The 25,574-nt window shown below is 38.1% G+C and overlaps 1 protein-coding gene across 3 annotated transcripts in view; it reads left to right on the top strand.

Annotated features, from left to right (window-relative positions):
- rab15 (RAB15, member RAS oncogene family) overlaps positions 1-22,477 on the top strand; it is a 36,996-nt gene extending 14,519 nt beyond the window's left edge. For all 3 annotated transcript variants that reach the window (XM_057822590.1, XM_057822589.1, XM_057822588.1), the window contains 6 exons: positions 974-1,034; positions 3,476-3,536; positions 3,983-4,060; positions 4,198-4,287; positions 21,420-21,485; positions 21,669-22,477. In XM_057822590.1, the coding sequence (XP_057678573.1) occupies positions 988-1,034; positions 3,476-3,536; positions 3,983-4,060; positions 4,198-4,287; positions 21,420-21,485; positions 21,669-21,830 (504 nt within the window). In that variant the 5' untranslated portion in view covers positions 974-987 and the 3' untranslated portion in view covers positions 21,831-22,477. The remainder of the gene's footprint in view (positions 1-973; positions 1,035-3,475; positions 3,537-3,982; positions 4,061-4,197; positions 4,288-21,419; positions 21,486-21,668) is intronic.
- The last annotated feature ends 3,097 nt before the right edge of the window (positions 22,478-25,574 follow it).

Below are 25,574 nucleotides of genomic sequence, written 5' to 3'. Positions count from 1 at the left end.
ACACTGTTGTACCCTCGGACTGCAGGACAGCTTGAACTTGTTTGGATGTTAGTCGAGATTCTTTATCCACCACCCGCACAATCTTTCGTTGAAATCACTCGTCAATTTTTCTTTTACGTCCACATCTAGGGAGGTTAGCCACAGTGCCACACTTATTGATGACACTGCGCATGGTAGACACAGAAACATTCAGGTCTTTGGAGATGGACTTGTAGCCTTGAGATTGCCCATGCTTCCTCACAATTTTGCTTCTCAAGTCCTCAGACAGTTTTTTGGTCTTCTGTCTTTTCTCCATGTGCAATGTGGTACACACAAGGACAGAGGTTGAGTCAACTTTCATCCATTTTAACTGACTGCAAGTGTGATTTATTTTTTGTCACCACCTGTTATGTGCCACAGGTAAGTAACAGGCGCTGTTAATTACACAAATTCGAGAAGCATTACATGATTTTTCGAAGGGTGCTAAGCCAATACTTTTGTCTGGCCCATTTTTTCATTGCAAGCACAATAAATGATGATATTACTACCAAAGCATTTGTAATTGCAATCATTTTCTGAGAGAAATTGAGCATAATCTGACAGTATTGCAGGGGTGCCAATACTTTTGGCCAGCACTGTAGGGTTACTGTACTGTTTTCCAGTCCCCCTCCACCCCCACCGGATTTAATCAGTGGTTTAAAACTGCATTAACAACTGCATCTTCTTTCCAATGTGTAGAGATTATGCAGTAAATTAAACGATTGCTGTAAGCCACAGATTTTGGCAACATAGCAGGGATTTCCTTGAGTGATTTCTATACTGTATTTCTTTCAATTTCAAAAATTTCAATTAAACCTGCAATATGGCAAAGATTTATCCGTCGACTTTTATTGTAGAATGTACTGTATATACAGTAGTTAATAAGTATTCTCGCTGTTGTCCATCTGTAGAAACACGCTATTATTTCACACACCTAACTTTTTCTCTCCTACAGGGATTGACTTCAAAATGAAGACATTGCTAATAGATGGTATCAAAGTGCGCATTCAGATATGGTAAGTATTGTTAATTTTACAAAACATTGATGTTTCTGAAACAACACAACACTATTTTTAGGGGGGGCGGTGATGGCTGAGGTAAAGGCCTGGTTGTAATGCTTATATTTCGCCACTGGCGTGAAATGTGTCTTTGTAACCGTCCCTTTTGCGATCGAAGCTGAGATTACTAGTCTTTGAAAAGTTTTCTGCCATATAATCTCATTTCACTTTACAGGACAGAGTTCTGCGAATATTGAAAATATGCGAAAAACTGAGCTAAAATGGTTTATACCAGTGGTGTGTATTGCCTTATATGCGGCGATACGATTCGTATCATGATTCACAGGTCACAATTCGATTCAATGCCGATTAATCCTAATACTACACTTGAAGACTATTATTGCGATATTTGGATATCACTTTAGAAAAAAAAAATCTAAATGAACTTAAGTACATTTATATCAATTTATTCTTGAAACCTCGTCCAGCAGTCAAGTAAAAAACAAGGGCGTAGGTTTGCATAGGGACGGTTGGGACATAACACTACCAAATTTTCAGTATGGTCAAATTGTCCCTACCAACTTTTAAGCAACCTTATTTGCATTATGTCATGACTTCAGTTATATAGGTAATTTAGATTGTCTCCCCATATGTTGTAAGGATAGATTATTAAGTGAATTATTTTCATTATGTTCAGACTTACATTTACCCCTTTTCACTGCTGAGTGTGCCAGTCCATATTTTTCCCCTCACTGCACGTTCGATTGGATGATGACTTAACACACACGCACACACATACTGACAGCCCCAGCCCCATGCCGCCTCCTCCAAAGAGGAGGGGTATTAGAAGTTTTTTTGTTTATTTTTTTGGGCCAGAAGCAGCTGCAGCCACTGTAAGTAAAAATACGTCAACGTTGTGGAGGTGGGGAACAGACCACTAGTTTTGCTACTGAAAGCCCAGCCTGTATCAGTGTCAGCATAACATTAAACTGTGTGAATTTGCTAACCTGCAAGACTGGAGTAGGAAGCTGCTTAGAGAGAAATGTCCTCCTGTATGCATTTTCTAATGTTAACGTTAATTAAACTGTGAGAACTGTAGTAAAGTGAGGTTCATCCCTTTCTCCCCAATTTTCATTTTTATTTTATCTATGTGGTTTTAATGCAGCCCAAAGGAGCTCTTTTTTTTTCAGTTTGGCTGTGCTTGTGGACAAAAGCAGTAGTGTCTTACCTGAAGGATGGCTGAATTTTTATTCATTTTTGTTATCCCCAAGTGTTTTTTTTTTTTTTTTTTTTTTTTTTTTTTTTTTTTTTAGTTTTATATATATTTCTCAACAATGTTGAGTGGTCTTAAGAGAAATGTTTATTTTTTGCATTACTGGATATTAATAGTAAATGTATTAGTATAATTTTAGTAATTTTCAAATAGTGAAATATAAATTTGCTAATTAATTCCTGACATTTATTCTGGAAGTTTTCAAACTGATTCTTCAGTAGTTTTTGAAAACAAAGGTTTGAATGAAACGGTGTATCACCTGAACCAATAAATATGAACGTTAATATAATTCAATACAGATGTATTTTGCATTGATCATTTAGCATATCAATGAATTAGGTTCATATTCGTGAGAAATGTAGCCCTGACCCCCTTGATCCAATCTCTTTGGTCATATTAATGTCCCGTCCCCAGCAAAAGTGTACATGCAGGTTATACTGTTATATCGTCCCTACCAATGTTGAGACCAAACCTACGCCCTTGGTAAAACTGTTTTTATGTTTGAACAACATATAGCTTACATTATAATATTTTGTCTTTTTTAGTGCAAACCTGCTTAAGTCCAAACCTGCTGATTCAAATTACTCGATGCCTCCGTTTTTGCAGTAAAAGCCAAAAGGAGCCCAAATTTCAGCTTTATAAAAGGACTAATCCGAGCAACCACTTGAAGGTGTCATCTACAAATCTCTACTCTGATTAGTCTAATGTTACTTTAGCAGACTGCAAGGCAATGATGCTCTGCGCTGCCAACTACTGGACAGGAGTCAAAATGCAGCCACTGAATTGTTTTTATTCTCCACGAAAAACATGTGTAAGGATCAATACAGACCGATTTCGAATCGATATGAGAATTGCGTGACGTAATATTGCGATATAGGTAAGAATAGTTTTTTTTTTTTAAACACCCCTAGCTTAGAAAGTAGTTGCCTATATTATAGATGTTACATGATAGTGGTTGAGGACTATTTTGGTCAAAATGAATCACCCCATCTCACTTTTACAGACTTAAATTATTCAGACACAGCTTGTGGAGATGGATTGAGGTGTTGAGTAATGCCATATTTCTTCTTTTTTAATTCCCTAAATATAATTTTTTTTTTGTTTGTTTGTTTGTTTGTTTTGTTCTTATAGCATTTCATGAGTGTGCATGATCTTGACGTACGTATGTGTATGTTTGTTTCGCCAGGGACACTGCAGGCCAAGAACGCTACCAGACCATCACGAAGCAGTACTACAGGCGAGCGCAGGTAGTAATTATGTGTCGCTTGGTTATATATGTCACATAACCCTAATGAGGACGAGCCTTATAGATTGATAGAAGGATGGATCTTGTATAAACGATGGCCACTGTATGTTTGGAGTTGCCTTTGTTGTCTATTCAAGGCCTTATTAGAGGATGGCTGTTAGTCTGCTATCCAATAGTTGGGGTACTTTTGCAGACAGTAAAAAAGTCTTGATGTTAACCTTGATAACAAGAACAAACTGCACACTTATACAATGTAGTGTTGTGCCTGCAGGCTGCACAGACCATCCAATCTGCTGGAATTGAATTTTCTATTTACTGGAAACTGATAATGAAATTCAAAGATCGTGTTCCTTTTAATGCCTCCTCTAGCCAGTGATACGCAATTTACAATGATTCACGCTCACTGGCGTCTTAATTAAAATCTTGTAATCTCACATCACTCCTCAGGGAATTTTTCTGGTCTACGACATTACAAGCGAACGCTCCTTCCAACACATTATGAAGTGGGCCAGTGATGTGGACGAAGTGAGTGCTACAGTAGCTGGTATTGTGTCATTTTTTAAGGAAGTCACTGGTAGCGTAGTGGTTAATATCTTAATCCACAGTAGCTATTTGTATTTAATGTAGGTTGGATCCTGATTTCTCATTCCTCTAATTACTAGTACGCTCCAGAAAAGGTTCAAAAGATCCTGGTCGGGAACAAGTCGGATGAGGTGGACAAGAGGCAGGTGCCAACAGAGCAAGGAGTCAAGGTGTGTCTGTCGCCTTTAACATTACTCACAAATACACTTTGCGTATTTGGCTACCAGTGAGATTTTGGTTTGAACCTAAAATTCATAGCAACATTTGCAGGTAGATTTTCCCACTGTTGAGTTTTTTTTAAAGACAATGGCATATGTTTGATTCATTAGTATAATAATAATTTCCTTATTCAATAATAAGATAAGATTGGCTGACAAATGATTCAGGGTGTACCCAGTCTACTGCCCATAATTCTCTGGGATAGGCTCCAGCACCCCTGCGACCCTCGTGATTGGAAGCAGCTCAGAAAATGAATGAATAAATTATCAGGTGACCTCAAGCTAGCTGAGGTCAAAGGTAAGTATATTAATTTTTCTCTTTATCATGCTGTTCACATTTTAACCTCATGAAACAAAGATAATTTTGTAACAATCAACGGTACCTCTAAACGTGATGTTTTCAGAATGAAGTTGCCATTGAGCTAGAGTCACAAAATATCATGAACATATTGCTATGCAGCAACTGGACGAATCACAGAAAGGTCAAGAGTTTACACTGCCAAAATTTAACGTCTTAATCAGATTATTTTTCTTCAATCTAGTCATATCGTTTTCTCCATTTTGTTTCCAGTGTTAAAGACTAGTTAACAGATTAATGCGTCAGATTATTCAATTTACTTGAAGTAAATATTACTATTCGTTGTTGTTATAAAGCCTATAGTCATGGACGAAATCATTGGCACCCCTGGAATTTTTCCGGAAATTACAGCATTTCTCACAGAAATGAATGCAATTACAAACATTTTCAGTATGAATGTATTTATTAGGGGTGCACGATATCCATTTTTTGAAACCGATATCGATAAATTCCTGCTCCTCAAAGCCGATACCGATATTGATAAACGATAATAAATATATTATTTTTTTAATGTATATTGACCAGCGTTTTTGAACACCAGGAGGTTTTAAAAAAAATAATAATGGTGGATTCAACATAGATTTGCCTTTGACCTCACCAGAATTTTCATAATGACATGAACATTATTATAAACAAAGACAAGAACAGTCTTGACTTCAAATAAAGTGCCAATATTTATTTTTTTCAAATAAATATAATTTGAGTCAATCACAATCAGTTAGTCAATATAATTGAAGATGTGTTTCCTGAACAATGAGCACTGATCTAAAACATAAACCCAACAGGTATTGTGCTTTGTCATCAGATAAAAATATTTGGGGCTACAGGAGACTGTTGTGGTCTTGGTCCATGAAACAACTTTCTTAACCTGGGAGACAGGTTAGGACAGCAAGCCTATCAAAAACCAAAAGGCCTCTCAATAACTAACTTATAACGAACACTGTCAAATGCAAACATTATATAGTACGGTTTATCACTCATTCCTCATAACAAAAATATGGTAGAACAAAAAGGATTAATGGCTTGCCTTATAATAACCAATATAAACTGCAGTGAGTGAACCCATATTCAAATAAGTATGAGGTTTCTTCTCTGCATAGTATAAAAGCCTACCAAGCATGCTGACAGGACTAACATTACACGACAACTATTATATGTATGTATAGCATAGCACACTAGCTTGAGCTACTAGCCTTAAGCATTGGCTTGGCTTCTATAACACAACAACTTATGAAGTTGTGTACATATGACCCTTCACCACCAAAGTAAACATATATTGCACATCCATATGTTATAGTAAACATAAATACTTACAGACATATTTCCGAGGCAGAAACGTAAGTAACAGAAAGCATTCACGATTGTCAATGCTACCGCTAGACACAGCACTGTGTAAAGTGAATGAGTTTGTGGGCCAAATTATAGATGCAGTGAATTATTCTGACCGGCAGGTGGCAGCAATGCCCCGCAAATGGTCAAGCAATTTCAAGCCAGCCAGCCAGCACAGTTCATATTATCGTTCCTATTAATAATGTTATTGGATTTATTGTGATGACTTCATAATTCCTATTATCGGACCAATAATTATCGTGCACCAGTAGTATTTATTTCTTGGATGTGCATTGGAAAAACACGAAAAAGCTGAAAAGCCAAAATGTACACAATTTTACACTGAATGCAAAAAAATTGGCTGGACAAAATTGTTGGCACCCTCAACTCAATATTTGATTGCACATCTTTTAAAAGAAATAACAGAAAGCAATCGCTTCCTATAACCATCAACAGGTTTTGTGCACCTCTCAGATGGAATTTTGGAACACTCTTCTTTAGCCAACTGCTCCAGGTTGCTCAGATTTGAAGGGTGCCTTCTTGCAACAGCAATTTTGAGATCTCTCCATAGTGTTCAATATGATTTAGATCCGGACTCATCTATGGCCACCTCAGAATTCTCCAGTGCTTTGTCTTTAACCATTTCTTGTTGCTATTGGAGGTATGTTTTGGTCACTTTCCTGTTGGAACTGCCATGACCTATGACGCAGACCCAGTTTTCTGATACTACACCCTTTAAGCTTTAAATAGCTTATTCGGAGTGTCCCTTTCATGCATCTTGTCAGATGAACTGCTTGTATATATGACCATGTTCTTGTGTGTACCATAATACGATGTGTGAATAAACTAAACTAAACCCTACATTCCGGCCCAAAACATTTTGATAGTCTCCATATTTCATGACTCCTTGCACACTGTCAAGGCACCCAGTGCTAGAGGCAGCAAAACTACCCCAAAACATCACTGGACCTCCAGCATGATTGACCATAGGCTCTGTGTTCTTTTCTTTGTAGGCCTCATTCTTTTTTTCTGGCACTTGGTGCCTTGACAGTGTGCAAGGAGTCATGAAATATGGAGACTATCAAAATGTTTTGGGCCTGTCAGTGGTGTTCCAACAGGACATTGACCAAAATCATACAGTACCTCAAATAGCACCAAGAAATGGTTGGAGACCAGTGCCAGAAAAAAGAATGAGGCCTACAAAGATGATAACACACTACTTATAGTCAAACATGGTGGAGGTCCAATAATGTTTTGGGGTTGTTTTGCTCCCTCTGGCCTGGGTACCTTGACGATGTGCAAGGATTCATGAAATATGGAGACTATCAAAAGGTTTTGGGCCGGAATGTAGGGTGTAGTGTCAGAAAACTGGATCTGCGTCAGAGGTCATGGGCATTCCAACAGGACAATGCCCCAAAAGATACTTTGAGGGTGCCAAAAATTTTGTCCAGCCCATTTTTTGCATTCTGTGTATAGTTGTGTACATTTTGGCTTTTCTCTTCAGCTTTTTTGTGTTATTTCAATGCATATCCAATAAACAAACACATTCAAACTCAAAACATTTGTAATTGCATTCATTTCTGTGAGAAATTAGAGAAATTGATTATGGTATTTTCTGGAAAAATTCCAGGGGTGCCAATAATTTCGTCCATGACTACATGTGAGTTTTGTTTTTGTTTTTAAACCTAAATAAAACCGAATTTGCTTTCAGATAATGTTTTGAACAATATTTATTCTTGAATTAAGAATTTCATTTTAAAGTTTTTTTAAGATTAAATATCCTAATTTATTGCTTAAAATACAGTAAGTCTGTTAAGCTTATTTTTAGCTAGCTATTGTTCTTATTTCAAGAAATCTAAGTGAGTAAAGTTTACTTGAAGCACTGGGAGATAATTTCACTTATTTCTAGTAGATTTGCGCTGAAAACAAGGGAATTTAACTACTTTTTTGTAGTGCTGCAACGATTAATCGATTAACTCGATTATTCGATTAGAAAAAAATATTCAAATTAAATTTTGTTGCTTCGAGTATTCGTTTAATAAAAGTGGTGTTGTAATGGTTTATTTTGAAAGTGTTTGCATTTAGTTTTATTGATTAGGGTGGATACACTGCCCTCTGGTCTGCCTCTTTTCACATGGCTGAATCCAACTGCTCCCTGTTAAGACCAACGTAAGCTAAATTTTTGTTTGAGCTAATGTTTTTTAATGCATTCATAATTTAGTTTATAGGTATATTTTTGCAGTTTTTTGTGGGAATATGTGTCCGAACCATATGTCAAGAACACTGTAAAAAATACTTAAGCAGTTTATAGCCTTTAAGCTAGCGGACTTTTTCTATGTAAGTTAGCCAATTGTTCTTTTGTTGTACATAGATCCTCATTTTGTTAAAAAATTTATACCGTTTGAGGCTCAGCTCAGGTATTTTAATTTTTCATGTTCCTTATCCGATTACTCAATTATTTGAACTATCCAGTCCATCGATTAATCGACTACTAAAATATTCGATAGCTGCAGCCCTAATTTAGAATATTTCAGTTATTTTTTTGTTTATTTTTGTATTTATTTTAGCTAACGAAAATATTTCGTCAACGAACTATTCTTTAATGACAATGACGTCACACTGACGAGCTGTGAAAACGTGTCTTGGGAGACTAAAACATAACGAGATGGATGCCAGTTGAACGTCTGACGACACGAGGACAAAATGAAAATTCACCATAGTTTCCGTCATAAATTCAGAATGTGGGATATTTTCTTATTGTATGTGTAGTTAGAACGCATTTAGCAGTGTCACTCATGTGACTGCTTAAGCGTGTGCCCATTCTAGGCTGCTTTTGTGAAACGTGTCAGGTGCAGTTTGGTAAGTTTTGTTTTCTTATCTTGGCTATGCCATGTTACTTTAACCCTAAAAGCTCTGTGCTGAGTGATCATTACACACTAAACTAACTTGTAGCGTTAGCATAGCGTTCGCATTAGCATTTAGTGACTCGGTGTCTTCTTAAACTCATTTGGAAAAAAATTTACGTACAGTTCGTGGCGTTCAGATCAGCTTAATTACCTTGGTCTTTCCAAGGGAAAGAACAAGGTATTGTTATTGTGCAACTTTATTATTATAATAATTATTATTATTACCTTGGTCTTTCCAAGGGAAAGAACAAGGTTATGTTGTTGTACAACTTTATTGTACTTTTTATTATTATTATTACCTTGGTCTTTCTGAAAGAAAGAACAAGGTATTGTTATTGTGCAACTTTATTGTACTTATTACCTTGGTCTTTCCAAGGGAAAGAACAAGGTTATGTTGTTGTACAACTTTATTGTACTTCTTTATTATTATTCTTTATTATTATTATTATTCAATAATTGTTGACGTTTTTTTCGGCGCGCCGCGCAGCCCGAACCATAGCACCGATCGGCACCGTTCAAGTATCGACACGACCGGAATTTTCGTGCGACGATGGGAATTTTTCAAACGACCCCGAAAATTTTTCCGTTCGGCCGTAAACGCCGATTTTCCAATTTTTAAAAAAAATTTCAAAACGCTACTTGTCCTACAATTTTTGAGCAAATCACATAATTTGGACATCAAAAATTCCGGGACGGTGGGGGGCATAAAGATTGTATACAGAATTTGGAAAAAATTTACGGTTCTCCGGATATTTGCCAAAAACTATCCCATTCATTTCTAATGGGAAAATTTCCCATTCACTTTCAATAGTATTTCCAATGGACTTTACATTGCATTGATGCCATTGACGGCCATGCATGTCGAATCTATTGATGCCAATGTACTTGGATTCATTTGACTATATGGATGTCGATGCCATTGACGGCCATGGACGTCCAAAATTTTTCCCATTCATTTTCAATGGGGAAAAAACTCAATTTCCCCAAATCAACAGAAAATGACTAGATATTAATAGGACGTATACCCCAAACGTTCCCAACTCCATTGACGCTTATGGGGGGTGCTGCCATTGACGTCCATGGACGTCCAAAATTTTTCCCATTCATTTTCAATGGGGAAAAAACTAAATTTCCCCAAATCATCAGAAAATGACCAGTTATCAATAGTAGGTCTCCCCCAAACGTTCCGAACTCCATTGACGCTTATAGGGGGTGCTGCCATTGACGTCCATGGACGTCCAAAAATTTTCCCATTCATTTTCAATGGGGAAAAAACTAAATTTCCCCAAATTAACAGAAAATGACCAGATATTAATAGGACGTATACCCCAAACGTCCCCAATTCCATTTACGCTTATGGAGGGTGATGCCATTGATGTCCATGGACGTCCAAACTTCCCATTCATTTCCAATGGCATTTCTTCATGTTTGTTCATTCTATTGATGCCAATGTACTTGGATTCCATTGACGCTTATGTAAGTTGATACCATTGACGTCCATGGACGTCCAAAATTTTTCCCATTCATTTTCAATGGGAATTTTTTTTTTTTCCCCAAATCAACAGATAATGACTAGATATCAATAGGACGTGTCGCCCAAATGTCCCCGATTGCATTGCCTCTTATGGAGGGTGATGCCATTGACGTCCATGGACATCCAAACTTCCCATTCATTTCCAATGGCATTTCTTCATGTTTGTTCATTCTATTGATGCCAATGTACTTGGATTCCATTGACGCTTATGTAAGTTGATACCATTGACGTCCATGGACGTCCAAAATTTTTCCCATTCATTTTCAATGGGAATTTTTTTTTTTTCCCCAAATCAACAGAAAATTACTAGATATCATTAGGACGTGTCCCCCAAATGTCCCTGATTGGATTGCCGCTTATGGAGGGTGATGCCATTGACGGCCATGGACGTCCAATTCTCCCAATCTTTTCTAATGGCTTTTACTTTGTTTAGTGCCATTGACTGGCATTATGGTCCATTCTATTGATAGACCTGAGTGGGGCTAAGATTTGAATCTCCACAGAGGAAAGACCAAGGTGTAATTTCTCCCGAAATTGCAGTTTCTAGTTATTTATTCATCTTATTCTCCGCGTTTTTTTGAGCCAACGCACAGCCCAAACCGTAGCACCGATCGGCACAGTTCAAGTATCGGCACGACCGGAATTTTCGCGTGACGATGGGAATTTTTCAAACCGCCACGAAAAATTTTCCGTTCGCCCGTAAACGGCAATTTTCCGAAAAATAAAAAAAGTTTCAAAATGTATCTAGTCCTACAATTTTTGACCAAATCACATAATTTGGGCATCAAAAATTCCGGGACGGTGAGGGGCATAAAAGTTGTATACAGAATTTGGCAAAAATTTACGGTTCCCCGGAAATTTGCCAAAAACTTTCCTATTCATTTTGAATGGAAAAAAAACGCGCGCTTCACAGCCCGAACCGTTAGACCGATCGGCACCGTTCAAGTATCGGCACGACCGGAATTTTTGCGTGACACAGGAAACTTTACAAATGGCCCCGAAAATTTTTCAATTCGTCCGTAAACGGCAATTTTCCGTGAAAAAAAAAAAAGTTTCAAAATGTATCTAGTCCTACAATTTTTGACCAAATCACATAATTTGGGCATCAAAAATTCCGGGACGGTGAGGGGCATAAAAGTTGTATACAGAATTTGGAAAAAAATTACGCTTCCTCGGAAATTTGCCAAAAACTATCCCATTCATTTCGAATGGGAAAAGTCCCATTCACTTCCAATGGGATTTCCAATGGAATTTACATTGCATTGATGCCATTGACGGCCATGCATGTCAAATCTACTGATGCCAATGTACTTGGATTCAATTGATTATATGGATGTCGATGCCATTGACTGCCATGGACGTCCAAAATTTTTCCCATTCATTTTCAATGGGGAAAAAACAAAATTACCCCAAATCAACAGAAAATGACCAGATATCAATAGGACGTGTCCCCCAAACTTCCCCAATTCCATTGACGCTTATGAACAGTGCCGCCATTGACTTACATGGACGTCCAAAATTTTTCCCATTCATTTTCAATGGGGAAAAAACTACATTTCTCCAAATCAACAGAAAATGACCAGATATCAATAGGACGTATACCCCAAACGTCCCCAACTCCATTGACGCTTATGGGGGGTGCTGCCATTGACGTCCATGGACGTCCAAAATTTTACCCATTCATTTTCAATGGGAAATTTTTTTTTTTCCCCAAATCAACAGAAAATGACTAGATATCAATAGGACGTGTCCCCCAAATGTCCCCAATTGCATTGCTGCTTATGGAGGGTGATGCCATTGACATCCAGGGACGTCCAAACTTCCCATTAAATCCCAATGGCATTTCTTCATGTTTGTTCATTCTATTGATGCCAATGTACTTGGATTCCATTGACGCTTATGTAAATTGATACCATTGACGTCCATGGACGTCCAAAATTTTTCCCATTCATTTTCAATGGGAATTTTTTTTTTTTCCCCAAATCAACAGAAAATGACTAGATATCATTAGGACGTGTCCCCCAAATGTCCCCGATTGCATTGCCGCTTATGGAGGGTGATGCCATTGACGTTCATGGACGTCCAAACTTCCCATTAAATTCCAATGGCATTTCTTCATGTTTGTTCATTCTATTGATGCCAATGTACTTGGATTCCATTGACGCTTATGTAAGTTGATACCATTGACGTCCATGGACGTCCAAAATTTTACCCATTCATTTTCAATGGGAATTTTTTTTTTTTTCCCCAAATCAACAGAAAATGACTAGATATCAATAGGACCTGTCCCCCAAATGTCCCCGATTGCATTGCTGCTTATGGAGGGTGATGCCATTGACGTCCACGGACGTCCAAACTTCCCATTAATTTCCAATGGCATTTCTTCATGTTTGTTCATTCTTTTGATGCCAATGTACTTGGATTCCATTGACGCTTATGTAAGTTGATACCATTGACGTCCATGGACGTCCAAAATTTTTCCCATTCATTTTCAATGGGAATTTTTTTTTTTCCCCCAAATCAACAGAAAATGACTAGATATCAATAGGACGTTTCCCCCAAATGTGCCCGATTGCATTGCTGCTTATGGAGGGTGATGCCATTGACGTCCACGGACGTCCAAACTTCCCATTAATTCCAATGGCATTTCTTCATGTTTGTTCATTTTATTGATGCCAATGTACTTGGATTCCATTGACGCTTATGTAAGTTGATACCATTGACGTCCATGGACGTCCAAAAATTTTCCCATTCATTTTCAATGGGAATTTTTTTTTTTTTCCCACATCAACAGAAAATGACTAGATATCATTAGGACGTGTCCCCCAAACTTCCCCGATTCCATTAACAATTATGAAAGGTGCCGCCATTGACGTCCATGGACGTCCAATTCTCCCATTCATTTCTAATGGCTTTTACTTTGTTTTGTGCCAATGACTGGCATTATGATCCATTCTATTGATAGACCTGAGTGGGGCTAAGATCTGTACCTCCACAGAGGAAAGACCAAGGTGTGTAATTTCTCCCGAAATTGCAGTTTCTAGTTATTATTATTATTATTCAATAATTGTCGACGTTTTTTTCGGCGCGCCGCGCAGCCCCAACCGTACCTCCGATCGGTACCGTTCAAGTATCGGCACGACCGGAATTTTCGCGCGACGATGGGAATTTTTCAAACGGCCCCGAAAAATTTTCCGTTCGCCCGTAAACGGCAATTTTCCGGAAAAAAAAAAAAGTTTCAAAATGTATCTAGTCCTACAATTTTGGACCAAATCACATAATTTGGGCATCAAAAATTCCAGGACATTGAGGGGCATAAAAGTTGTATACAGAATTTGGCAAAACTTTACGGTTCCCCGGAAATTTGCCAAAAACTTTCCTATTCATTTTGAATGGAAAAAAAACGCGCGCTTCACAGCCCGAACCGTTAGACCGATCGGCACCGTTCAAGTATCGGCACGACCGGAATTTTCGCTTGACACAGGAAACTTTACAAATGGCCCCGAAAATTTTTCCGTTCGTCCGTAAACGGCAATTTTCCGTGAAAAAAAAAAAAGTTTCAAAATGTATCTAGTCCTACAATTTTTGACCAAATCACATAATTTGGGCATCAAAAATTCCGGGACGGTGAGGGGCATAAAAGTTGTATACAGAATTTGGAAAAAAATTACGCTTCCTCGGAAATTTGCCAAAAACTATCCCATTCATTTCTAATGGGAAAAGTCCCATTCACTTCCAATGGGATTTCCAATGGAATTTACATTGCATTGATGCCATTGACGGCCATGCATGTCGAATCTACTGATGCCAATGTACTTGGATTCAATTGATTATATGGATGTCGATGCCATTGACTGCCATGGACGTCCAAAATTTTTCCCATTCATTTTCAATGGGGAAAAAACAAAATTACCCCAAATCAACAGAAAATGACCAGATATCAATAGGACGTGTCCCCCAAACTTCCCCAATTCCATTGACGCTTATGAAGGGTGCCGCCATTGACTTACATGGACGTCCAAAATTTTTCCCATTCATTTTCAATAGGGAAAAAACTACATTTCTCCAAATCAACAGAAAATGACCAGATATCAATAGGACGTATACCCCAAACGTCCCCAACTCCATTGACGCTTATGGGGGGTGCTGCCATTGACGTCCATGGACGTCCAAAATTTTACCCATTCATTTTCAATGGGAATTTTTTTTTTTTCCCCAAATCAACAGTAAATGACTAGATATCAATAGGACGTGTCCCCCAAATGTCCCCAATTGCATTGCTGCTTATGGAGGGTGATGCCATTGACGTCCAGGGACGTCCAAACTTCCCATTCATTTCCAATGGCATTTCTTCATGTTTGTTCATTCTATTGATGCCAATGTACTTGGATTCCATTGACGCTTATGTAAGTTGATACCAGTGACGTCCATGGACGTCCAAAATTTTTCCCATTCATTTTCAATGGGAAATTTTTTTTTTCCCCCAAATCAACAGAAAATGACTAGATATCAATAGGACGTTTCCCCCAAATGTGCCCGATTGCATTGCTGCTTATGGAGGGTGATGCCATTGACGTCCACGGACGTCCAAACTTCCCATTCATTTCCAATGGCATTTCTTAATGATTGTTCATTCTATTGATGCCAATATACTTGGATTCCATTGACGCTTATGTAAGTTGATACCATTGACGTCCATGGACGTCCAAAATTTTTCCCATTCATTTTCAATGGGAATTTTTTTTTTTTTCCCCAAATCAACAGAAAATGACTAGATATCAATAGGACGTTTCCCCCAAATGTGCCCCATTGCATTGCTGCTTATGGAGGGTGATGCCATTGACGTCCACGGACGTCCAAACTTCCCATTAATTCCCAATGGCATTTCTTCATGTTTGTTCATTCTATTGATGCCAATGTACTTGGATTCCATTGACGCTTATGTAAGTTGATACCATTGACGTCCATGGACGTCCAAAATTTTTCCCATTCATTTTCAATGGGAAATTTTTTTTTTTCCCCAAATCAACAGAAAATGACTAGATATCATTAGGACGTGTCCCCCAAATGTCCCCGATTGGATTGCTGCATATGGAGGGTGATGCCATTGACGTCCATGGACGTCCAAACTTCCCATTTATTTCCAATGGCATTTCTTCATGTTTGTTCATTCAATTGATGCCAATGTACTTGGATTCCATTGACGCTTATGTAAGTTGATACCATTGACGTCCATGGACGTCCAAAATTTTTCCCATTCATTTTCAATGGGAATTTTTTTTTTTTCCCCAAATCAACAGAAAATGACTAGATATCATTAGGACGTGGCCCCCAAATGTCCCCGATTGCATTGCCGCTTATGGAGGGTGATGCCATTGACGTTCATGGACGTCCAAACTTCCCATTAAATCCCAATGGCATTTCTTCATGTTTGTTCATTCTATTGATGCCAATGTACTTGGATTCCATTGACGCTTATGTAAGTTGATACCAGTGACGTCCATGGACGTCCAAAATTTTTCCCATTCATTTTCAATGGGAAATTTTTTTTTTTCCCCAAATCAACAGAAAATGACTAGATATCAATAGGACGTTTCCCCCAAATGTGCCCGATTGCATTGCTGCTTATGGAGGGTGATGCCATTGACGTCCACGGACGTCCAAACTTCCCATTCATTTCCAATGGCATTTCTTAATGATTGTTCATTCTATTGATGCCAATATACTTGGATTCCATTGACGCTTATGTAAGTTGATACCATTGACGTCCATGGACGTCCAAAATTTTTCCCATTCATTTTCAATGGGAATTTTTTTTTTTTTCCCCAAATCAACAGAAAATGACTAGATATCAATAGGACGTTTCCCCCAAATGTGCCCCATTGCATTGCTGCTTATGGAGGGTGATGCCATTGACGTCCACGGACGTCCAAACTTCCCATTAATTCCAATGGCATTTCTTCATGTTTGTTCATTCTATTGATGCCAATGTACTTGGATTCCATTGACGCTTATGTAAGTTGATACCATTGACGTCCATGGACGTCCAAAATTTTTCCCATTCATTTTCAATGGGAAATTTTTTTTTTTCCCCAAATCAACAGAAAATGACTAGATATCATTAGGACGTGTCCCCCAAATGTCCCCGATTGGATTGCTGCATATGGAGGGTGATGCCATTGACGTCCATGGACGTCCAAACTTCCCATTTATTTCCAATGGCATTTCTTCATGTTTGTTCATTCTATTGATGCCAATGTACTTGGATTCCATTGACGCTTATGTAAGTTGATACCATTGACGTCCATGGACGTCCAAAATTTTTCCCATTCATTTTCAATGGGAATTTTTTTTTTTTCCCCAAATCAACAGAAAATGACTAGATATCATTAGGACGTGTCCCCCAAATGTCCCCGATTGCATTGCCGCTTATGGAGGGTGATGCCATTGACGTTCATGGACGTCCAAACTTCCCATTAAATCCCAATGGCATTTCTTCATGTTTGTTCATTCTATTGATGCCAATGTACTTGGATTCCATTGACGCTTATGTAAGTTGATACCATTGACGTCCATGGACGTCCAAAAATTTTCCCATTCATTTTCAATGGGAATTTTTTTTTTTCCCCCAAATCAACAGAAAATGACTAGATATCAATAGGACGTGTCCCCCAAATGTCCCCGATTGCATTGCCTCTTATGGAGGGTGATGCCATTGACGTCCACGGACGTCCAAACTTCCCATTTATTTCCAATGGCATTTCTTCATGTTTGTTCATTCTATTGATGCCAATGTACTTGGATTCCATTGACGCTTATGTAAGTTGATACCATTGACGTCCATGGACGTCCAAAATTTTTCCCATTCATTTTCAATGGGAAATTTTTTTTTCTTCCCCAAATCAACAGAAAATGACTAGATATCATTAGGACGTGTCCCCCAAATGTCCCCGATTGCATTGCCGCTTATGGAGGGTGATGCCATTGACGTTCATGGACGTCCAAACTTCCCATTAAATCCCAATGGCATTTTTTCATGTTTGTTCATTCTATTGATGCCAATGTACTTGGATTCCATTGACGCTTATGTAAGTTGATACCATTGACGTCCATGGACGTCCAAATTTTTCCCATTCATTTTCAATGGCAAAAACAAAAAATGTCCCCAAATCAGTAGGAAATCACCAGATATCAATAGGACCTTTACCCCAAATGTCCCCGATAGCATTGATGCTTATGGAGGGTGATGCCATTGACGTCCATGGACGTCCAAATTTTTCCCATTCATTTTCAATGGGGAAAAAAAAAAAAATTCCCAAATCAACAGAAAATGACCAGATATCAATAGGACTTGTCCCCTAAACGTCTCCGACTCTATTGACGCTTATGGAGGGTGCTGCCATTGACGGACATGGACGTCCAATTCTCCCAATCTTTTCTAATGGCTTTTACTTTGTTTAGTGCTATTGACTGGCATTATGGTCCATTCTATTGATAGACCTGAGTGGGGCTAAGATCTGTATCTCCACAGAGGAAAGACCAAGGTGTGTAATTTCTCCCGAAATTGCAGTTTCTAGTTATTATTATTATTATTCAATAATTCTCCGCGTTTTTTTGAGCCAACGCACAGCCCAAACCGTAGCACCGATCGGCACCGTTGAAGTATCGGCACGACCGGATTTTTCGCGTGACGATGGGAATTTTTCAAACCGCCACGAAAAATTTTCCGTTCGCCCGTAAACGGCAATTTTCCGAAAAATAAAAAAAGTTTCAAAATGTATCTAGTCCTACAATTTTTGACCAAATCACATAATTTGGACATCAAAAATTCCGGGACGGTGGGGGGCATAAAGATTGTATACAGAATTTGGAAAAAATTTACGGTTCTCCGGATATTTGCCAAAAACTATCCCATTCATTTCCAATGGGAAAAGTTCCCATTCACTTTCAATAGTATTTCCAATGGACTTTACATTGCATTGATGCCATTGACGGCCATGCATGTCGAATCTATTGATGCCAATGTACTTGGATTCATTTGACTATATGGATGTCGATGCCATTGACGGCCATGGACGTCCAAAATTTTTCCCATTCATTTTCAATGGGGAAAAAACTAAATTTCCCCAAATCAACAGAAAATGACCAGATATTAATAGGACGTATACCCCAAACGTCCCCAACTCCATTGACGCTTATGGGGGGTGCTGCCATTGACGTCCATGGACGTCCAAAATTTTTCCCATTCATTTTCAATGGGGAAAAAACTAAATTTCCCCAAATCATCAGAAAATGACCAGTTATCAATAGTACGTCTCCCCCAAACGTTCCGAACTCCATTGACGCTTATAGGGGGTGCTGCCATTGACGTCCATGGACGTCCAAAAATTTTCCCATTCATTTTCAATGGGGAAAAAACTACATTTCTCCAAATCAACAGAAAATGACCAGATATCAATAGGACGTATACCCCAAACGTCCCCAACTCCATTGACGCTTATGGGGGGTGCTGCCATTGACTTCCATGGACGTCCAAAATTTTACCCATTCATTTTCAATGGGAAATTTTTTTTTTCCCCCAAATCAACAGAAAATGACTAGATATCAATAGGACGTGTCCCCCAAATGTCCCCAATTGCATTGCCGCTTATGGAGGGTGATGACATTGACGTCCTGGGACGTTCAAACTTCCCATTCATTTCCAATGGCATTTCTTCATGTTTGTTCATTCTATTGATGCCAATGTACTTGGATTCCATTGACGCTTATGTAAGTTGATGCCATTGACGTCCATGGACGTCCAAAATTTTTCCCATTCATTTTCAATGGGAAATTTTTTTTTTTCCCCAAATCAACAGAAAATGACTAGATATCAATAGGACGTTTCCCCCAAATGTGCCCGATTGCATTGCTGCTTATGGAGGGTGATGCCATTGACGTTCATGGACGTCCAAACTTCCCATTCATTTCCAATGGCATTTCTTCATGTTTGTTCATTCTATTGATGCCAATGTACTTGGATTCCATTGACGCTTATGTAAGTTGATACCATTGACGTCCATGGACGTCCAAAATTTTTCCCATTCATTTTCAATGGGAAATTTTTTTTTTTCCCCAAATCAACAGAAAATGACTAGATATCATTAGGACGTGTCCCCCAAATGTCCCCGATTGCATTGCCGCTTATGGGGGGTGATGCCATTGACGTCCATGGACGTCCAAACTTCCCATTCATTTCCAAAGGCATTTCTTCATGTTTGTTCATTCTATTGATGCCAATGTACTTGGATTCCATTGACGCTTATGTAAGTTGATACCATTGACGTCCATGGACGTCCAAAATTTTTCCCATTCATTTTCAATGGGATTTTTTTTTTTTTCCCAAATCAACAGAAAATGACTAGATATCATTAGGATGTGTCCCCCAAATGTCCCCGATTGCATTGCCGCTTATGGAGGGTGATGCCATTGACGTTCATGGACGTCCAAACTTCCCATTCATTTCCAATGGCATTTCTTCATGTTTGTTCATTTTATTGATGCCAATGTACTTGGATTCCATTGACGCTTATGTCAGTTGATACCATTGACGTCCATGGACGTCCAAAATTTTTCCCATTCATTTTCAATGGAAATTTATTTTTTTTCCCCAAATCAACAGAAAATGAGTAGATATCATTAGGATGTGTCCCCCAAATGTCCCCGATTGCATTGCTGCTTATGGAGGGTGATGCCATTGACGTCCACGGACGTCCAAACTTCCCATTAATTTCCAATGGCATTTCTTCATGTTTTTTCATTCTATTGATGCCAATGTACTTGGATTCCATTGACGCTTATGTAAGTTGATACCATTGACGTCCATGGACGTCCAAAATTTTTCCCATTCATTTTCAATGGGATATTTTTTTTTTTCCCCAAATCAACAGAAAATGACTAGATATCATTAGGATGTGTCCCCCAACCTTCCCCGATTCCATTAACAATTATGAAAGGTGCCGCCATTGACGTCCATGGACGTCCAATTCTCCCATTCATTTCTAACGGCTTTTACTTTGTTTTTTGCCAATGACTGGCATTATGATCCATTCTATTGATAGACCTGAGTGGGGCTAAGATCTGTATCTCCACAGAGGAAAGACCAAGGTGTGTAATTTCTCCCGAAATTGCAGTTTCTAGTTGCAAATAATGTGCTGTTTTCCTGCTCAGTGTGTATTATCATCATGAAAATGGTGATGTCCTTGTAGACTCTATAGCAGGGTTCACTAAATCTGGACCTCGGTGCCATTTTTCCTGTCGTGTTTTCCACGTCTCTCTCCCCTAACACACCTGACTCAAATGATTATGTCATCAGCAACCTCTCCAGAAGCCTGATAATGATCCTGATTATTTTGATTCAGGTGTGTTGGAGGAGGGAGACATGGAAAACACGACAGGAAAAGTGGCACCGAGGTCCGGATTTAGTGAACCCTGCTCTATAGTCAGATGCTCGTCTGTCATGTTCATTCGAAATTTCGTTTTTTAAGTTTATAGACGGAAACATTTTGAGAAATGTCAACTAAAACTAGACGAAGACCAAAACATTTTGACCTGACTAAAATATGACTAAGATTAATAAATGTTTTCATCCAAAAGACTAAGGCAAAAATTTAAATGGCTGCCAAAAACAACAATTTTTGGGTGGAGTTGTAAGTTTTGTAATTTTCTTTTCAGGTCCTTTTGGACAACAGAAAATTGTACATAAACTACTGAAACATCGAACAGTTGGATTTGAATTCTAAATTTAAATTCACTTTGTAAAAGTCACGATGTGTTTTAGGTCTATCCTAAATTTCCACATGAAAGCCAAATATTGCTAATATTTTTTTGTGAGTATTACATGTTTTCCATCAAAAGCGAATGGTTTTGTGTGTGTGAGAGAATGTAAATAGTTTGCATTTATTAATTTATCTTCCAGCTGGCAAGAGCTTATGGAATGGATTTTTTTGAGACAAGTGCCTTCACCAACCATAACATAACAGAGGTGAGAGCATTTTCACCTACAAAATGCAGTACACTTTGTCAGTTTCTCATGGAATGTATTACTTCTTTCATCATTGGAATTTTTAGTGAAGCTAAAAGACAATGTAAGCCCTTGGTGTATGGCCTTGACTACAAAACAAGTGAATGACTTTCCCTCTCTGCTGATTTTGTGTTATGCCTCGAGACTTTTACACGGCTGGCCGAGCAGGTGCTGGCAGCTAACAAGAAAGACCTGGATCTTTTGCGGATTTCTCTGAACGATGAGCTTAACCTGGCTGCTCTGGAAGAAGAGGAGGGACTGTGTGACGGCGGGTCTGCCGACCAGGGAAAAGGCTGCTGGTGTTAAAGGAGCGAACACAATGAGTTGAACTGTCTCCATCAGATCCACACAAGTATGCGGAGTGTGTGGGGAATAATGATAGTTCCTGCTTATCAGTCACCATTGGGGAAATCACATTATGGAAAGCCGTTTGAGCATTTTTTGCTATTGTTGATATCCAGCTACAGGTCAGTGTACAAATCTAGGTCGATCCGGCTGCAAAAGTAGAATGACTGTGTCTTATTACTGTAGTAATTTTATTTTCTGATTATTTTTTGTCCAACTTCTGACATTTTAACAATAAAGGGTTCCCGCGGATCCTTAAAAAGTCTTAAAATGTCTTAAATATATAATCTGGATAATCAAGGTCCTAAATTGTCTTTAATTTAATGACAAATTGGATGGCATTCATTCACTGCCACGCCCCCACTTCAAACAGATTGGACGTCTACTAATGAATGACGTTTTTTTCTTCATTAGAAATTTTTGCGACATGTTTTGTTCTTCAGTTCCATTTTTAAGGTCATAAAAATGTCTCAAAAAAGAATTAAATGTAACTTTTAAAACGGTGCAAGAACTCTTTAAAACACAGATAAACCTTATTGGTTAACTATTATGCTGGACTAGTAACACTATCATAACCACCTACTCTAATAGGCGTGTGTCATTCACTGGTAGCCGCTTAACCCCTTCTTGCCAAATGTATCACATTTGATACACTTAGAATTTCATGATTTTGAGACTAATTCAGAATTTTGAAATATCTTTCCTCAAAAAAAAAAAAAAAAATCATGGATGCAAGTCAACTCATGTATCTGCAGGTTCCATGAGAAGAAAAAAAAACAGGATTTAGCAAGGGTTATAGATATTAGAGGGCGTATTACACATATTGATTTATTTTTCTTTTTTTTTTTTTTAATTTGAAAAAAAGGTTTCATTAAGACCTTATTTTTCAAATTTTGTGATTCTCTAACAATTGCTTCATATTGCTTCATATTGCAGGCATTAAGGGGTTAATCAAGATATTGTATATCGACTAACTGTTCTGACTGTTTGAGCATTTAGTTGATTAATTTGGCTCCTGGTTTAAGGTTTTGCAAACCTTAAAGTCCATCTCCAAAGACCTGAATGTTCCTGTGTCTACCGTGCGCAGTGTCATCAATAAGTGTAAAGCCAATGGCACTGTGGCTAACCTCCCTAGATGTGGATGGAAAAGAAAAATTGACAAGAGATTTCAACGAAAGATTGTGCGGATGGTGGATAAAGAACCTTGACTAACATCCAAACAAGTTCAAGCTAAATAATTAATTGGTTAACTTTGGCATTCTAAATCAACTAAATGTCATTAGTAACACAAGCAAAACGGTGCAGCAGTCGCCAACAACTGCATGCTACTAATACTGCTAGTCAGTGACACTATCTGACTAATTGATTTCTAGCACAATGATTTTTATGTAAGCTCCCTCTATTAGTTGTAGGTGAAGAATCAATAAATTGCAGGAATGTTTGAACTACTTATAATGTCACATAAAAATCTGATAAAGTGCATTTAAGTATATTATTTTTGTATTTATCATTTGCAACTCTTTATTAAAACCATTTATTTAGGCAAAAACAACTTTTTTTTTTTTTTTTTTTTTTGTCTTTAAGTACAATTTTTTTTAATGTTCCTATATTTAAGCATCTTTTTAATAAGGGTGTAACGGTACATGTATTTGTATTGAACCGTTTCGGTACGTGGTACTCTGTTCGGAACGGACGCGTACCGAACGAGTTTCTGACGTTATGTAACCCTTACTTTTCGTGGCTGTGAGTCGGTCGGGTTACAGTTTCTTTAGGTAGATTGTATTTACTCCGTCTTCTCTATTATAATGAGGACCAACACGGTAGGACAGTATAACCCAGAAACGTCAACGGGGCGACAACGTGGCCGCCGCAAGAACGCAGTGAAACGCGGGCGTTAAAGTCAATCAGCCAATGCACACCAGTCGCAATGCGGCCGCATGTTAGACACGTCCCAGAAGCGGCTCAACACAACGCACGCGAAAAGAACGGCAGAGTTTGTTATTTGACGCGAGACGTGACCCTCCTGCGTCAATACTACTACCGGTAGCTAGGATCGGGCAGACCGGAAGTCACTTGTATAAAAATACGGTGGATGCGGTCGATTTTCAAACTAATATGCAATCGTAACCCACTTTTTGAGTCCATCAGATCTCTTGAGTAGTAGATGGGGGCACAGTTGACTTGTCTTTGTTGATTTACTGCTTTCTTCTCTGCTATAATAATAACCAACACAGCCCCGTGTTCAATACAAAACCCTCCTACCACAACAAAACAACTAGGAACTAATATTCACATACGAACTAAAGTTGTAACATAAAATATACAATATAAATGAATACTACATCACATTTGTAAAATATAAACACATAATAAAATAAATAATAGCCAATTTAAATAAAATAATTTGAAATGAGCTAAAACACCTGTAATTAAATAATAAGAATATTACATATCCTGTTTACACAATTAAATTTATTAATTTCTGTGTGGCGCTTTAACTTGAGAAAATCCACCAATAAAGCTTTTGAAAACCGTTCATAAGAAAAAAAAAAAAAGATTCATTGAGGCATTTCATTTGTAAAATACATGTTAAAATCTTTGTCATTGGGATTGCTTTTCGCTTTAGCACAGGACTTCTTTTTTCTTCTTTCGTTCAGAAAGAAAGCTGACCTATATAATTGTATTATTATATTATAATATTGTTGGATTATCTTTATCTTTAAATACCCGCTACTTTTTTAAGCAGAATTCTAGCTTTGTATAGGCTAATGTTCCTGTTGTTGAAAGCACAAAGGTGTGTAATAAACAACTAGCACATTTATATTTTGCATTTTGTTTTCTTACTGGACCGAAAATGAACCGAACCATGACCTCAAAACCGAGGTGCGTACCGAACCGAGATTTTTGTGTGCCGTTACACCCCTGCTTTATAATGTTACATAATGTACATGTTACAGTCATGTTAACTTTATATCAACAACAATGGGGAAAAAAGAGTACAGTCTAAAGTGCTTAAAAATAACAGTAGCATAAAATAATTCTATTAAATCAATATGTAAAATAAATCAAACGTGTGGGAAAGACCCTGTCTGTAAAAGTGTGTTTGAAGAAGTGATTCAAAATACTGTATGCATGTGCGCGAGGAGAGAAATGCTTAAATGGCTTTCCCAGAGCAAATGACAGTTGTACTCACAATTGCCCATCATCCACCTCTTCAATGTTTTTCAGTGAGTACATACTTTGGTACTTTTTCAGCTGTTTCATGCAGTGGGTGTAAGTGTAGGAATTTACCCTAAAAGGGTGCTAAATGTATTCTAAGTACAGACACTTGAGAGGCATTCAGGGACGTTTTTCTTTGGTTGCTGATTATATTTGTTGGCATTCAAACAGTTTGTTTTCTCCCGCCAGATCATCTAACAAATCATGTTTCTTTGTAGGTATACAGTGATCCCTTGCTACTTCGCGCTTCAAACTTCGTGGCCTCAGTCCATCGCAGATTTTTTTTCAATGAAAAAATACATAAATTAATGCAGTATTTCATAGAGCTTTCCCAATCTGATCACGTCGTCTCTCGCTCCTGCTGATTTTCTTGGTCAGGCAGTGCACTGGAGTTGTAAAATTAACAATGATTGACAGACGTTAAGGTTTGATCTTGCCATAGACGCTTGGAAGCAGAAACTTCAAAGCGCCGCATGTGTCAATCAT

The sequence above is a fragment of the Corythoichthys intestinalis genome, chromosome 19 (assembly GCF_030265065.1).
Source record: "Corythoichthys intestinalis isolate RoL2023-P3 chromosome 19, ASM3026506v1, whole genome shotgun sequence".
Lineage (NCBI taxonomy): Eukaryota > Metazoa > Chordata > Actinopteri > Syngnathiformes > Syngnathidae > Corythoichthys > Corythoichthys intestinalis.
This window is presented reverse-complemented; position numbering and strand designations above follow the sequence as displayed.